At 43.7% G+C, this 15,371-nt stretch overlaps 1 protein-coding gene across 1 annotated transcript in view; it reads left to right on the top strand.

The window, feature by feature from the left end:
• Positions 1–4,760: 4,760 nt before the first annotated feature.
• The window catches only part of pdpr (pyruvate dehydrogenase phosphatase regulatory subunit), a 45,446-nt gene continuing 34,835 nt past the window's right edge, over positions 4,761–15,371 (top strand). The window contains exons 1-6 of the mRNA XM_056278388.1: positions 4,761–4,860; positions 5,479–5,807; positions 8,181–8,314; positions 9,033–9,114; positions 9,465–9,628; positions 10,845–10,966. Of these exons, the coding sequence (XP_056134363.1) occupies positions 5,536–5,807; positions 8,181–8,314; positions 9,033–9,114; positions 9,465–9,628; positions 10,845–10,966 (774 nt within the window). The 5' untranslated portion in view covers positions 4,761–4,860; positions 5,479–5,535. The remainder of the gene's footprint in view (positions 4,861–5,478; positions 5,808–8,180; positions 8,315–9,032; positions 9,115–9,464; positions 9,629–10,844; positions 10,967–15,371) is intronic.

Genomic DNA, 15,371 nt, shown 5'->3' with positions numbered 1-15,371 from the left:
ACGTTATATAACTTGTATTTAACTATGCTAATTGATCAAGAACACATTTCTATACACCGAAGTTACTAGACTACCATGAACACATTGTCAATCGTTCGTACGTACAAATTTGTTCTTACACACCCATGGGGTTTTTTAGCCCAGAGATTTGTCTCAGAGACAATTTAGCTATAGTATGGCAGTATGTCTTCGTAAGCCTGGGCTCGTTACAAGAGCCAGACAATACATCTTATGGAGAAGGAATTGCAAATAACCATCAGGCTTTGCTCAAGCCTGTCAGACAATTCTGAGAGCTAAAATATCCCATAGGCGTATGAGAACAAATTTGTACGTACGAACGACTAATGAATCTACTACTACTACTTTCGGCTGCTCCCGTTAGGGGTCGCCACAGCGGATCACCTGTTTCAATCTCTTCATGTCCTCTGCATCTTCCTCTGTCACACCAGCCATCTGCATGTCCTCCCTCACCACATCCATAAACCTCCCCCTTGGCCTTCCTCTTTTCCTCTTCCCTGGCAGCTCCATATTCAGCATCCTTCTCTTAGTATACCCAGCATCTCTCCTCCACACATGTCCAAGCCATCTCAATCTTGCCTCTCTTGCTTTGTCTCCAAACTGTCCAACCTGAGCGGTCCCTCTAATATACTCGTCCCTAACCCTTTCCTTCTTCCTCACTCCAAATGAAAATCTTAGCATCTTCAACTCTGCCACCTCCAGCTGAGGCCCAGTATTATTGGATTATAGAGGATACTAGAAGAACCCCGCTACAATGTAGCGGTATACAGTCATCAAAGTCCAACTTTGATAGATTATTTCAGAAACATCAACAATTGTGTTAAACAAATTTGCATTGTAAAACAGCATAATATAAACGTAGAAATAAAAGCTTTTTTTTCGTCCATTAATGAAATGAACAAATGCAACATATTATGATGAGACGCTTTTTTCTCTGTGGGTCCATTACTTCACTTTATCTCAGAAAAATTGAATGACTGTATACGACAGAGATCATGACAATACGTGTTTTTGACGAAGCAATTTTCATTTTGAGGAAAACTCAGAGTACACTAAAAGTCATTACAGCAGCTCAGGATGAAAACAAAAAAAAACAAAAAAAATAAACAAAAAGCTGTCGAATTAACAGTGAAGGTAAAAGAATTTAGTAGCAATGAAAAGAAATTCCTCTCTGGGTTTGTTCAGTTCAGAAAGAGACCAAAGTCTAAAATGCTTTTCCCAGCAGTCTCTCATGATGAAATAAAAAACGAGTTCTGTATTGGCACTTTAAATTAATTATTCCATTCTGTGTGCTTTGTACGGATCAGTTCTTGTTGTCCTTATGAATATATCCTCTGACTAGTGCTGTATGATTGATTCTTCACAGCTCTATTGAATACTTTTAGCTAATTTGACCATTACTTCCGAAATCCCTTTATATGCCCCTTCCCTGCTTCTCACTACTTTGAAAATACTGTAATATGACTCGTGTGTTTTGATGTTGGCAGCCCGACAAGTCAAATTCCATATCAAATGCAAAATAACACAGCGAGCAATGAAACCACCCTGTACGTTTCTTTTGGCACCTTCATACTATTTAATTGTAGAGCAGGAAATGATATAAACGTATACATGGAACAAGGGACAGCCTGCAGGCCCAGGTGGCAGATAACTGCGGTCTCCAGCGCCCCCCAGTGGTTAGTACTGCTAATGCAACATCGAGGCGTGACAACACACCCGCAGCACTAACACAGCTCAGCGGAAGCTCGTAGTTTAACGGATGCCAGCAGGGAGAAGACTTCTGGCCTGGCATGATATTCTTAAAATAAATGCATCTAATTTATAATAATAATAATAATAATAATAATGATATTACATCTCGGACATCCGGAGGGAGCTTGGAGTAGCTGCTCCTTCGCATCGAAAGGAGTCAGTTGAGATGGTTCGGGCATCTGATTAGGATGCCTCCTGGGCGCAGTCCTTTGGAGGTTTACAGGGCACGGCCAACTGGGAGTAGACCCCCGGGTAGACCCAGAACGCGCTGGAGGGACTACATGTCCAATCTGGCCTGGGAACTCCTTGGGATCCCCCAGGAGGAGCTGGAGGGCATTGCTGGGGAAAGGGACGTCTGGAGTGCCATACTTAGCTTGCTGCCACCACGACCCGACCCCGGAAAAGCGGCTGAAGATGAGATGAGAGATGAGAATAATAATAATAATAATAATAATAATAATAATAATATATTCATTCATTCATTCATTCATTCGTCTTCAGCTGCTTCTCCGGGGTAGGGTCGCGGTGGCAGCAAGCTAAGTAGGGCGCACTCCGATCATGCACTGGTTAAGACGGTTTTGATGGACGACCCTTTCATTCTCGCCATCCTCTGACTGAACCACATATACTGGAATCCCAGGCTGTTACTTTACCACAATGTAGGGCTGTGGTTCCCACCTGTCACCCAGCTTCTGTTTGCCTTCCATGTGGCAAACTTTCATTAGGAGTCTGTCCCCTGGCTTGAATGTGCGGCGCAGTCATAGTGCTTCTTTTGTTGTTCTTTGGCCTGTCTGGACATCTTGTTGGCTTGCTCGTAGGCATATGTCAGGCAATTCTTGAGGGTCTGAACAGATTCATTGTGTTTGCAAGGTTGATCACTTGATGACAGATTGAAGATGAGGTCAGCTGGGAGTCGGAGATGTCTGCCGTACATTAGATAATATTGTAACGTACTTGGATAAGTAGACACGTTGGTCCTTGACTAACGGGTCGGACCATTTAGTCGACTGGTTAACGTTGTCGCTTGCGGTGTGAGAGACACGGGTTCGCGTCCCGGCTGTGGCGGTCCTGGGCTACCCCCCTGAATTTGCTACATTGGTGTCAGAAGTGGGATGGTGAGACCGTGGGGTCATCGGAAGCGCGTGCGCCCAGAGGCGTGAGGGACTGAAGCGCGAGGACGTGCTTCCCGAAGGAGGCGGGTAGTGTAGACATGTTGGTCCTTGACTAACGGGTCGGACCCTTTAGTCGACTGGTTAACGTTGTCGCTTGCGGAGTGGTAGACATGGGTTCGCGTCCCGGCTGTGGCGGTTCCCGGACTGCCCCCCGAATTCGCTACAATATGGACTGTAGCCTGTGGAGTCGTGCCTGGTACAGTTATATACATGAGCCACGGCATCAACGCACTCATGCCAGCGAGGCTTCAGGTTAGGAGTCAAGGTACCCATTAATGTGCGGTTGAACCTTTCTGTAATTCCATTTCTCTGGGGATGATATGGACTAGCGTGCGTCTTAGCAATGCCAGTGATCTTGCACAGTTGTCCCACCACTGAACTCTCAAAGTTGCGCCCCTGATCAGCATGGAGTTTAGCTAGGAATCCAAACCGGCAAAAGAAGTTTTTCCACAGCACCTTGGCGACCGTACTTGCCTTCTGGTCTCTGGTTGGATAAGCCTGGGCAAAACGGGAAAAGTGATCGGCGACCACCAACACATTTCCAATCCCTCCTACCGACCTTTCCAGCATCAGAAAATCTATACAAACTAGCTCCACGGGGGCACTTGTATGGATGCTGACTAGGAGGGCTCTGAGGCTTGCCGTGGGGTTTTTTTCTGAGACACCCCTCACATTTTTCCCACCAAGCTTTCACATCCTGAAACATCTTGGGCCAGTAAAGCGCTCTCTTATTAATGTAAATGTACGCTCAACTCTGAAATGACCAGATTCGTCATGGAGGGCTGTTTCCCCCAACATTTGCAGGTTTTCAGGCAGTACTAACTGCTCAATGGTTCCCCTTTGACCGTCTTGAACTATGCGATAGAGGATGCCCCTCTTCCACTCTTAGGAGAAGAGAGTCTCGCTCCCTCCCTTTTCCTCTTTCGCTTCTGCGAGGCTTGGTGTTCAGTAATGCAGAGCAGGACCAATGATGGGATCCTCCTTTTGCCCCACCCTGATCTCCTGCTTGGTTATTGAAGGTAGAGAATCAGTACCAACACCAGTGTATGGCTCATGCCGTCGTTCAGTTCTTTCAGAGTGGGGTTCTCTCACGGAGTCTGGCTGGGCCCCACTCTTTGATAACGTTAATGCATGCATTGAAAGTGCGAATTAATTTTAGACATTTTGTGGGTTATCTATCTATCTATCTATCTATCTATCTATCTATCTATCTATCTATCTATCTATCTATCTATCTATCTATCTATCTATCTATCTCAACTTTATTTCTAATGATGAAACAAATATAGAAAAGCATTCTGTGTTATAAAGGTTGTACAATTAATTTTAGACGCTTGTATTCCTGAATTCACCGACATATTACATATACCGACATAAAACTCGAGCCCGAGCCCGGCCCCAGCCCGAGCCCGATCCGAGACCGACACCAATATCACTTTAAACTCCCTCTGACGCGCTCTCTCTATCGGTCTCGCGCTCTCTCACACGCGCGTGCGCGCCAAGGTCAACTCACGTGGAATGCACGCGTACATGCGTATGTATAATATTTATAGTATAATCAACATAACAATATTTCATACAGTGGCCAATGTGTGCTCTGTACGCATACGGGAAGTTAAATTAGCCCGAGTCCAACTCGAACCCGATCTATAAAAAAAGAAAATGGCCCAAATTGACTCAGCGTGTCGGACGGGCGACCTCTACAACATATAATTTCCTTGTTTTATTCATAGAAGCGAGTCCTTCACGGGGACTTTTACATTGATACAGGAAGTGTAAGAATCGAGACAGGAAGTTTAAATGCCCGTTCGCCACAACTGTAAACACACAGGCGTTTCACTCCGATATCTGCGTTCACTTTCGCTACCTTCTTGTGTTCTACTTGACAGATCATAACATCAGAGTTTTGACTGAATTGGTAAGTTTTTGTACACAGTCTTGAGAAACATGGCTGTTAACTTCGGTTACAATTGTACATTTACATTAGCTAGCCTTACCTGCGGGGCAAAGCCATCTAGCAACAGACTCGCTAAAGCTAAGTTAATAAATCAAAATTAAAAAAAAAACTGGGAAAAGTTTTCACTTGTAGACAAGCGGTTCAGGTAAACTGCACTCTGACGGATTCATTATTAAACAAGCGATATAACACGAAAGTTAGCAGTGTCAGGAAGTTCTAGCTAATCTAGCCAGCGTTAGCTACTTTTAATGAACTACCGCTGCTTTCCGGTGTCTAGTTAACCACAGTCTAGAATACAGATCTCTCTCATGACCTTCATAACTATTTCGAGTCAACTTAACCTTTCGCCGTTCAACCAAGCCAGCTTTTCGTGATACTACAGTGTCTTGTAACGGAAGTTAAAACAAGCCAAAACTTGCCAAACGACAACTCGTAAGCATTGATTTGACAGCAGTGCATATGATTTGCCCGAAATCTCAAGTGTCGTAGACTACACATTGAAGACGAAATACTTCAGCAAATGTGGGGGCTACCGGTCATTAACTGTATATGTATGGTCTTTTCTCTGTATGTCTTAAGTGTTTGTGTGTGCGTGTGTGTGTTTGTTTGTCTCGCTGGCTGCTGGGAAGCACAGCCATGCGCGGCTATGTGCGGAGCTCCAGGGCTCTGTCCCCTGTACTGCTCCCCCGGCTGCTGCTGTCCGATGCGTGTACTGGGGGTACAATGTCCCCCCGCCGGGGCTTCGGGACCTCTCCAAGGTGTTGGGCCATCACTGCAGACAACCAGCCTCTCCCTCTGCCCAGCCAAGCCCGAGTGGTCATCTGTGGAGGGGGCATTGTGGGCACATCGGTTGCCTACCACCTGGCGAAGCTGGGCTGGAATGATGTCGTTCTGTTGGAACAGGGCAGGTAAGGGGAGATTAACACATGCATTATTTCATTCGTTTGGAAAGCGTGTAAGTTGTCCAGGTGAGTCACCCAGGCCCGACCTTTTTTGTAGCTGGCCCCTCTGCCTTGACTTCCCTGTGAGCAAACAGAATTTCCCTGTAGAGGTCAAATAAATAGTGTTAGTTGGAAGGTGTTCAAACCACAGAACAGATATATACTGATTGTATCCAAATTAATTAATTAAGGTCATGATGCACAAAGATGGGAGAAGTGAAATAAAGACTGTAGGTAACAAAGGTTAAAAGGATGGTCAACTTTTTTGAAAAAAAAATTTTTTGAGCTGAAAATGTGTTGGTATAGGCATATGATGGTAAAACTGTTTAACTCCATGATGAATTCAATAAAAAGAATGAGGCAAATCACACAGTTGCTTTGATGGAGAAAAGCAATGCCTTTTCTTACTTATGGGGGAAAACTCCCAATAAGATTAACCCCTTTTCGAATTACCTAATTAATATGGGGCATTAAAGATACTGAGGTATGTGTGATGTAGGCGACACATGTGGGGGTCCAGTGCATTTGTCTAGTTAAGCTGAGAAGAAAGGCAATATGATGGCGTTAGCCAGTTAAACTCTTTGGGTATATTTGTGAGAAGCTGGGCTGTGGTGTTCTACTACGGCACTGCCACCTTCAGCCCTCCCTTACTCCATCATAACTGTTCTTTTGCTCTCCACCTCTTTTCACCTTTTTTAAAATGTGTATCTAGGCAGAAACGGGTTGAAAATGAGTGCTTACTCACACTCATGGGAGGTCATTATGTTCCTTGATCTATATGATAAAGGCCATGGCTGTCATCCTTTTACCATCACTGACAGGGATTGTATTGTCCAAGCTATAACTCTACCTGATGTGCATAGATGCATAGAAAATGTCACTTTACCGAAGCTCTCTTCTCTACCAACACTATAATCAGACTTAATCTGTAATGTATTCACTGATTTTGTTTTTGCAGCAGTTTCCATTGTGACTTTCATTTGCTGCTGAAAATGCTTTTATAAGGAATATTTCACAGAGAATTGGCAAGAAGTTAGGTGAAACAATTTGGTCCACTTACCTGATGAGTGATTTTGAAAATATATGGGTTGATAATGTAGTTTGGTAAAAACATCCTCTGTAACAGACATCATACTTTAATGTTAAATTAAACATTTATTGCAATAAATGGAATGAGAGGCAATGTGAGTGGGAGGCAGGGGTAAAGACAAGGCTTTGTTTTACTTAAGTGCCAAAACCACCTTAACGGAGAATTACTATCTATCTGAGTTACTAGAATCACTTTGGCTGAACATACCATTGTCCTGGAGGACAAATATGAAACTCCACTGGTAGAGGTTGAGGATTATATGCTACCTTGCTATTTAAAAAAAAAAAAAATTAACTCCAGCTGCTTTCCTTTATTTAGTTAGCTGTAATTGTGACAGAGGATATGTTTTCATCTTTTGTTCTCCTTGCATCTTTTCACACTTATTTTCTTATCCAGCTCTTCGGTCAACCATAATTGTAATAAGATACAGTCAGTAAGGGCGGCATGGTGGCGCAGTGGTTAGCGTGGTCGCCTCACAGCAAGAAGGTCCTGGGTTTGAGCCCCGGGGTAGTCGAACCTTGGTGGGTCATCCTCTGTGTGGAATTTGCGTGTTCTCCCCATGTCTGCCGGGGGTTTCCTCTGCGGGCTCCGGTTTCCTCCCACAGCCAAAGACATGTAGGCCAGGTGAATCGGCCATACTAAATTGTCCCTAGGTGTGTGGGTGTGGGTGTGGGTGTGGGTGTGGGTGTGGGTGTGGGTGTGGTGTGGTGTGGTGTGGTGTGGTGTGGTGTGGTGTGGTGTGGTGTGGTGGTGGGGGGGGGCTGTGATGGCCTGGCGGCCTGTCTAGGGTGTCTCCCCGCCTGCCGCCCATTGACTGCTGGAATAGGCCCCAGCATCCCCGTGACCCTGAGAGCAGGATAAGTGGTTTGGATAATGGACAGTCAGCAAGGCACCAACATTTCATTCATAGTGAATTAGCTCAAACTTAATGAACAAGTGTCAAGCCTGGCACTGTCACTTCGGGTGTTTTCTGAGGGTTTTTTTTAATCAATTAAAGTCACTGGAATAGACCTTTTAAAAGGTGGCAACACTGGTGTAAAAATAATACCACTATGACAAGTCAAATATTGTCTGTTGTCTTAGTATTGTGACTCTGACCCTTTATGTGTCTTTGCAGTTGTTTTTCCCCAATTTTAGATATTGATGCTTATTTTAGTGATGCACAAAATGTGAAATTTAAAGGAAACTATGTATGGAGTAATGTTACTATACTATTCTAACGTTTCACTGTCCTATTTTTACACTGGCAGGCTTGGTGCAGGTACCACACGGCTATGTGCTGGTATTGTCAGTGTCGCCAAGCCTATCTCTATTGAATGCCGAATGGCCGACTACTCCAACTCTCTGTACCAACGGTTGGAGGAGGAGACGGGGGTCAAGACAGGTCAGTTCCAGCCTCTTTGATTTATTCTCCTTTTCATGTATTGTGACACAATAGAAAAATGGAACAAATGCTGAAAAAAAATGTGTTTCTGACTAGTGCTGTGTGAGTTGTTGAGTGAAGAAACTGATCTTTGTGAATACAGACACTCCCTTAAGTTTGTTTTTGTTTATGCTTCATGCCATCTAGGATGGGAGATTACACCCAGGCAATTGGTAAAATTTGCCTTGGCTAAGTTACTTTTACTTTGCCAGCCGTTTTGTCCCTTTGCCTGAATCTAGCTGGCTGGTGAACCACTGAAAAGTGCCTTGTTAAGTTTTATGATGTACTGGAAAAGAAAAATAGGTTTCTGATTCCACCCAGTTTACGAGTTGTATCAGTTATATGTATGAACAATCTGTACTGAACAAGTGTTTGTGATACATTAACCACCACTGTATGCAGCTAGCCTGATCAGCATGGTGTGAATTTTCCGCGGTCTGTATCTTGAGGGCCTGACCCACTTGGCTTTCCTCTGATCTTGCTGACATGTTTTCAATTGAAAACTTTTTGCCTCAGCTTGATGGGGAAATATTTAGTCAAAACAAGTAGGGAAGGACTGTGGGTTTGAGATTTAAGTACTTTGGTGTGTGTATGTGTGTTCATTTAATTATCCATGTGTACATGTGTATGACTGTTTTGTATGTGATGTGTGTGTGTGGGTTTTTGTTTTTTCTTTCAGGTTACGTGAGGACAGGCTCCCTCTGTCTTGCCCAGAATCAAGACCGCTTTCTCTCTCTGAAGCGCCTGGCATCCAGGCTAAAGTAAGTAGTTCTCAATCTATTCTCTGTGATTCTATGAAACGTTAATGCATATTTTCTTACGATTGGTTGCCTGTAATTTTGTTGCTCTAGGAGGTGAAGATTATTCTACTGTTGCAATTCCTTGTTAGTCACACTGGATTACAAGTGTTAACTAATGAGTTTAACAGTGCTGACTTTCAACCTAGCTGTGGCCTCCAGCACCCTAGCATTCCAACTTAACACTACAACTCAACACTCCACTTCCCTCTCTCTTATTGTATCTTTTCCTCTCATTCTTTTCATTTTTCCCTCCAACTGTTTCGCTTTTTTTTTTTTGGCTCTGTCTCTACCTTTGTCTCCTCTCTCTCCAGAGTAATGGGGATTAGCTGCAACATCATTAAGCCTAAGGAGATAGCTAAGCTCCACCCACTGGTTAACATCCATGATCTGGTGGGGGCGCTCCACCTCCCTGGAGATGCCATGGTTTCTCCTCCTGATGTGAACCATGCTCTGGCAGTGGCCGCTGCGGGACAAGGTCAGGAGACTTAAATTCATAACTTGACTTTTATTTATAGCCCATGGATTATCAGTGGTGGATATTTAATTTGTTCTATTTTAGCCATTGTGAGGAGACATTTTATATTTATCATTAGATCAAGTCAATCAGTCAGTCAAGTTGCATTTTATATAGCACTTTTCTAGCTGCAACAGCCACTCAAAGCGTTTTACATTTCTGGTCAAATCTGAATTTCAGACACCTGTTATGATAGAACACAAGCCGTTTTCTTCCATCATGCTATTTTCATGTGAATTTTGAAGTTGCAAATTAGAAAAGCTGATTGGCAATGCCAAAATTTGAGAGAAAAGTCAAAATAACAAAAACAGTTTTCTTGGTTGCTTGAGGTGGAAAAGTTGAGTCAATAAAGAGGTTATATGGTACAGAAACTTATGAAGTAATGTTGACAGAGGGGCTAAAACAGGGTGTTTCCACCATTACCCTGCCTAATTTTTCAAATGGAAAGTACTTCTTGTAAGCCCTTTTCTATCTTTTATCTTGAATGATTTTGAGGTTATAGTGTCAGAGGCCTGTGCATATTGAGATTTATTTGCTTTAAGTCAGCCAATGATCCATTGGGCAGCAGGCGGAGAGACACCCTGGGCAGGCCGCCAGTCTCAGCCAATGACAATGCACCTTATTGTGTAGTAGTAGTAGTAGTAGTAGTAGATTGTAGTTTTTGTTACTTAAATTTTTCCAAAATGTTAAAAAGTAAACTTTAAGTTTATATAATTCTGTCATGACTAGGAATGTTTTGCAAAGAATTTGCCTGCCCGGAGCTAAAGAACTTTTCTCTTTCACCATCCTCACCGTACCTCATACTGGAATTAGGGCCCCCCATTGAGTTGTGGAATATTTTTGGAAGCAACAAATCTCCAAATTAAAACAATGCAAATTAATTAATTTTTTAATTTTTTTTATAAATGGACTTTTCTTGGAACAAAGAAAAATCCAAAACATAATTTGGTTTCATAATTTACACTTTTATGTGCTCACATGTAACACTAGGTTATTATAATTGAACCACCAGATACAGATCTAACACACCATTCAAGACCTGTGACATCGACTGTGTAGGGTATAGAAACTTTAATGATAGTGAGAAAAGAGTCAGAGAAAAGAAGATCTTTTCTTTTCTTTCACCATCCCACTCTTTCTTTGGCCCTCTCCTTCTCATACCGGTCCTCTTCTCCAGGGGTCCAGATTCTGGAGCGGACCAGTGTCCAACAGGTTTTGGTGGAGAAGGGCCATGTGACAGCTGTGGAATCTGATCGGGGATCCATTGAGTGTGAATACTTTGTCAGCTGTGCTGGACAGGTAAACCTCAAGGATCAGGAAAACCAAAGAGAGGCAGTCCTCTCTGTCCCTGTGCCCACTGTTGGAATGATTGGAGCAACATATGAAAATGGGTGGATAGATAGATAAATAGAAAGAGCTGACCCAAATGCTTTGAAGCTTTGACCATTGCCACAGTAATCAACACTAAAATTGATAATTGAATGCTTTTTTTTTACTATTGTTATTAACCCTAATACACTATGGCTTGTCTACTGCCATTAACTAACTTCCACAAGAAGAGATAATGGCTTAGTTGTGTTGCCAGTATGTGCTTCCAGCTGTGCTATCGCCAGCCTCACTGCAAGATAAAATGTTATTTGACTAAACCTTGGGCCATTTTTAGTGTACCATTATTTAGCACAGCACACGCCCTCACAATTTCGCACATCTTTTCGGGGCTTGTATGACAGTTTTCCTCCTGTGACATCGAGGCAACTCCATCTGCTGATGGTGCACTCCACAACAGCATGTGCCTGGCTGTGGCACACATTGTAGTTCCTCTCCTGTGCACTCTGTGGGTTGGGGAAAGGAGTGAGCAGCTACTGCTTAAGGGGATATCCACTATCGTCTGTAAGGTTAGTGAATGGGTTGGACACTGCAGTAGAGAAAAATTGCAATTTATTTAGGATTTCTACATCGATCATCATCCATACCTAGAAGCCAGCCATCACACACAGCCCCGGCCTCAAGTCTGTGCCCAACACTGCTGTGTCTCAATATGAATGAGTCATGGGTTGACGGTGACCCAGGCCACCAAGCCACTACATTCCTCAGTAGCATGTCCGTATCATACATGATTTGGTCGTTTATCGAATGAAAATGCTTTCGATAAATGAAAGCAAATTCATTTTCACTCGGTGCCCTTATCGCAACATGAGCGCTGTCAATAGCCCCGATTACATTTGGGAAACCGGATATTGCTGCAAATTGCGCTTTTTTATTTGCCTGTTCACCCACCGTGTAAGTAAACGTTATGTACAGATGCAACAAACCAATTACACATTCCAACTTTTCTGGCATAATATGACTAAAGGTTGGCTGAGATATCTCTGACCTGTCAGCCAATTCTCTCTGAAAAGTGCCGGTTGCCAGAAATCCTGGGGTTGTCAGGACTTGAAATGGGACTTGCACGGCTTGGTTTCTGCGGGTGCTTCTCTGTAAAGCTGGGCCCAATACAGCACAGCGATCCAAGATAACAGCTCGTGGAAGTCGGAGCTGGCTCATAAGCCACTCATCATCATTGGCCAGTAGATTCTGCTGGTCTCTGAAGATTCGCTCCCTCTGAAGTCTTCCAATTGCCGCATCTTCCAACAGTGCCAAATCAGCCATTGTGTGTCATTATGCATCTTGATTGCATGCCTTTTTATACCCACCCTTTAGAATTGTATCTACAGGTGTGGGAATTAGCCTGATTGTAAATGACAATTTACAATCAGGCTAATTCCCACAGTTCTGCACAATGAACATGTGATAATCATTCATTCATTCATTCATTAGCCAAACCGCTTATCCTTACTTAGGGTCGTGGGGATGCTGGAGCCTATCCCAGCAGTCATTGGGCGGCCGGCGGGGAGACACCCTGGACAGGCCGCCAGACCATCACAGGGCCAACACACACACACACACACACACACACACACACACACACACACACACACACACACACACACACACACACACATTCACACCTAGGGACAATTTAATACAGCCGAGTCACCTGACCTACATGTCTTTGGACTGTGGGAGGAAACGCAGTTACAAAGTGCTTTACATTAAAAACAAAACACATTTAAAACGGCGATTAAACAAACTAAAACCCATAAAACACATTATAAAACACAATATGTGATATACACTGATCAGCAAAACATTAAAACTACCTGAGGCCACTGCCATCAGGGAATACTGTTGCCACGAAGGGGTGTACTTAGACTGCAACAATGTTTGGGTAGGTAGAATGTGTCAAAGTAACATCCACATGAATGCCAGGACCCAAGGTTTCCCAGTAGTCGTTAGCAGCAGATCCTTTAAGTTGTGAGGTGGGGCCTCCATAGATCAGAGGTGTTTTTCCAGTACCTCCCACAGATGCTCGATCAGATTGCGATCTGTGGAATTTGGAGGCCAGGGCAACACCTTGAACTCTTCGTGATGTTCCTCAAACCATTCCTGAACAATTTTTGCAGTGTGGAAGGGCGCATTATCCTGCTGAAAGAGGCTCTGCCATCAGGGAATACCATCGCCATGAAGGGGTGTATCTGGTCTGCAACGATGTTTAGGTAGGTGGTATGTGTCAAAGTAACATCCACATGAATGCCAGGACCCAAGGTTTCCCAGCAGAACATTGCCCAAAGCACCACGTTGCCTCCACCAGCTTGCCTTCCTCCCATAGTGCATCCTGGTGTCATCTCTTGCCCAGGTAAACGATGCACACTCACCTGGCCGTCCACATGATGTAAAAGAAAACATGATTCGTCAGACCAGGCCACCTTCTTCCAATGCTCGATGGTCCAGTTCTGACACTCACTTGTCCATTGTAGGCACTTCTGGTGGTGGACAGGGGTCATTATGGGCACTCTGACCGATCTGCAGCCATGCAGCCCCATACTGAGCAAGCTGTGATGTACTGTGTGTTCTGACACCTAAGTATCATAGCCGGCATTCACTTTTCGGCAATTTGAGCATCAGGAGCTCTTCTGTGGGATCAGACCAGATGGTCTAGCCTTTGCTCCCCATGAGCAAAGGCTCATGGGGAGCAAATGAGCCTTGGGTGCTCATGACCCTGTCACCGATTGTCCTTCCTTGGACCACTTTTGGTTGATACTGACTGCTGCATACTGGGAACACCCCATAAGACCTGCCATTTTGGAGATGCTCTGACCCAGTTGTCTAGCCATCACAATTTGGCTCTTGTCAGAGTCGCTCAGATCTTAACGCTTGCCCATTTTTCCTGCTTCCAACACATCAACTTCAAGAACTGACTGTTGACTTGCTGCCTAATATATCCCACCCCTTGACAGGTGCCATTGTAACAAGATAATCAATGTTGTTCACTTCACCTGTCAGTGTTTTTTATATATATATATATTTTGGCTGATCAATGTATGATAACAATATATGAAACTATGTACTCGTATCTGCCCGACTTAGGCTTCAAAAATGGCATCAGTGTAACTATAATTTGTCCTACTGTTTACGTTATTTATGAGCATAAATTTCATAGCACGCAAGCATTGTTTAATAATTACAAAACATATTTGAGGGGTTCTTTTGCAAAAACAGACATCTCCATTTGTATTTATCATGTTTTTATGTGCACCCCAGGCAGTATCAATCAAACAAGTATTCATTCACTATAAGAATGGCTTTCATAATCCTTTTTGCAAATGAACTCTTCATAAATGATACGTGAGAGGTAATATTTCGATTCATTTTGCACAGCGGTATCAATTTCACACAGTTTCTCGCGTTTCACCCTTCTGCCTTCAGAGTCGCAGTTTTTCATTTCTCCAGTTTATGTGGGTATGCATGGGTTAGAGTTTCCGTGGAGGACTACACATTCTCTCGTCAAGTTTTTTTTTTAATAAATCCTAGAATTTGCTTAGACAGGGACATATGGCTTCTTTTGTGCATCCACAGTGTTTATAAATGAGCACCCAGGTCTTTAACCTTATACTTTTTTAGGCTTCACATGGTTTTTAACCCATAGATGTCAGCAAGCTCACTAAAATGTTCTAGGGTTTAGTTACTCTTTAAATTGAACATTTCAAAATGTGTTGCCAAGTAAATTAGCATGTTAGCCTAAAGCAGCAAACTGACCAGACTTTGTGCTGAGTAATAACACTGGGTGTGCCGTTCTTGCAACCCGCTCGTCATGTGGCTGGGAGGTTCGTATCCCAGACTTTCCGTAACCGGTCACGGCCAGAGCGTCCGCGGGGTAAGGCATTCATTAGGCCACCCTTACCTGAGAGATAGTGGGTGTAGATCGGTGTAGTGTTCGGGCACTCGTCGTTCTCCAGCGACCCCTCTGGCCCACCCGGGCGCCTGCAGCCAAGCAACCGAAAGCATTCTCCCTACGTCTCCTTCGCGGCTTGAAGGTGATGCAATCCATGCGAGGCCTCAGTGTGTAAAATGGCGAGAGCAGCCAACACAAGTTTGAAGGAAGCTGGTGTTACGACTATCTCCTTCCTGTGGAAACATGAGCCAGGGGAGTTATTCGACAAGAGTTCCGGCCATATGTCATTTGGGTTAATCGGGTGGGATAAGGGGAAAAACTAGAAATAAATTATTTTTTTTTTAAAAACACTGGGTGTGAAGCAGGTTTCACATTCTGACTCAAGCGTCCTAAGAATAGTCTGCTATTAAGAAATAACAGACCGCAGAATGC

This window comes from Lampris incognitus, chromosome 4, assembly GCF_029633865.1.
Source record: "Lampris incognitus isolate fLamInc1 chromosome 4, fLamInc1.hap2, whole genome shotgun sequence".
NCBI classification, from domain to species: domain Eukaryota; kingdom Metazoa; phylum Chordata; class Actinopteri; order Lampriformes; family Lampridae; genus Lampris; species Lampris incognitus.
This window is presented reverse-complemented; position numbering and strand designations above follow the sequence as displayed.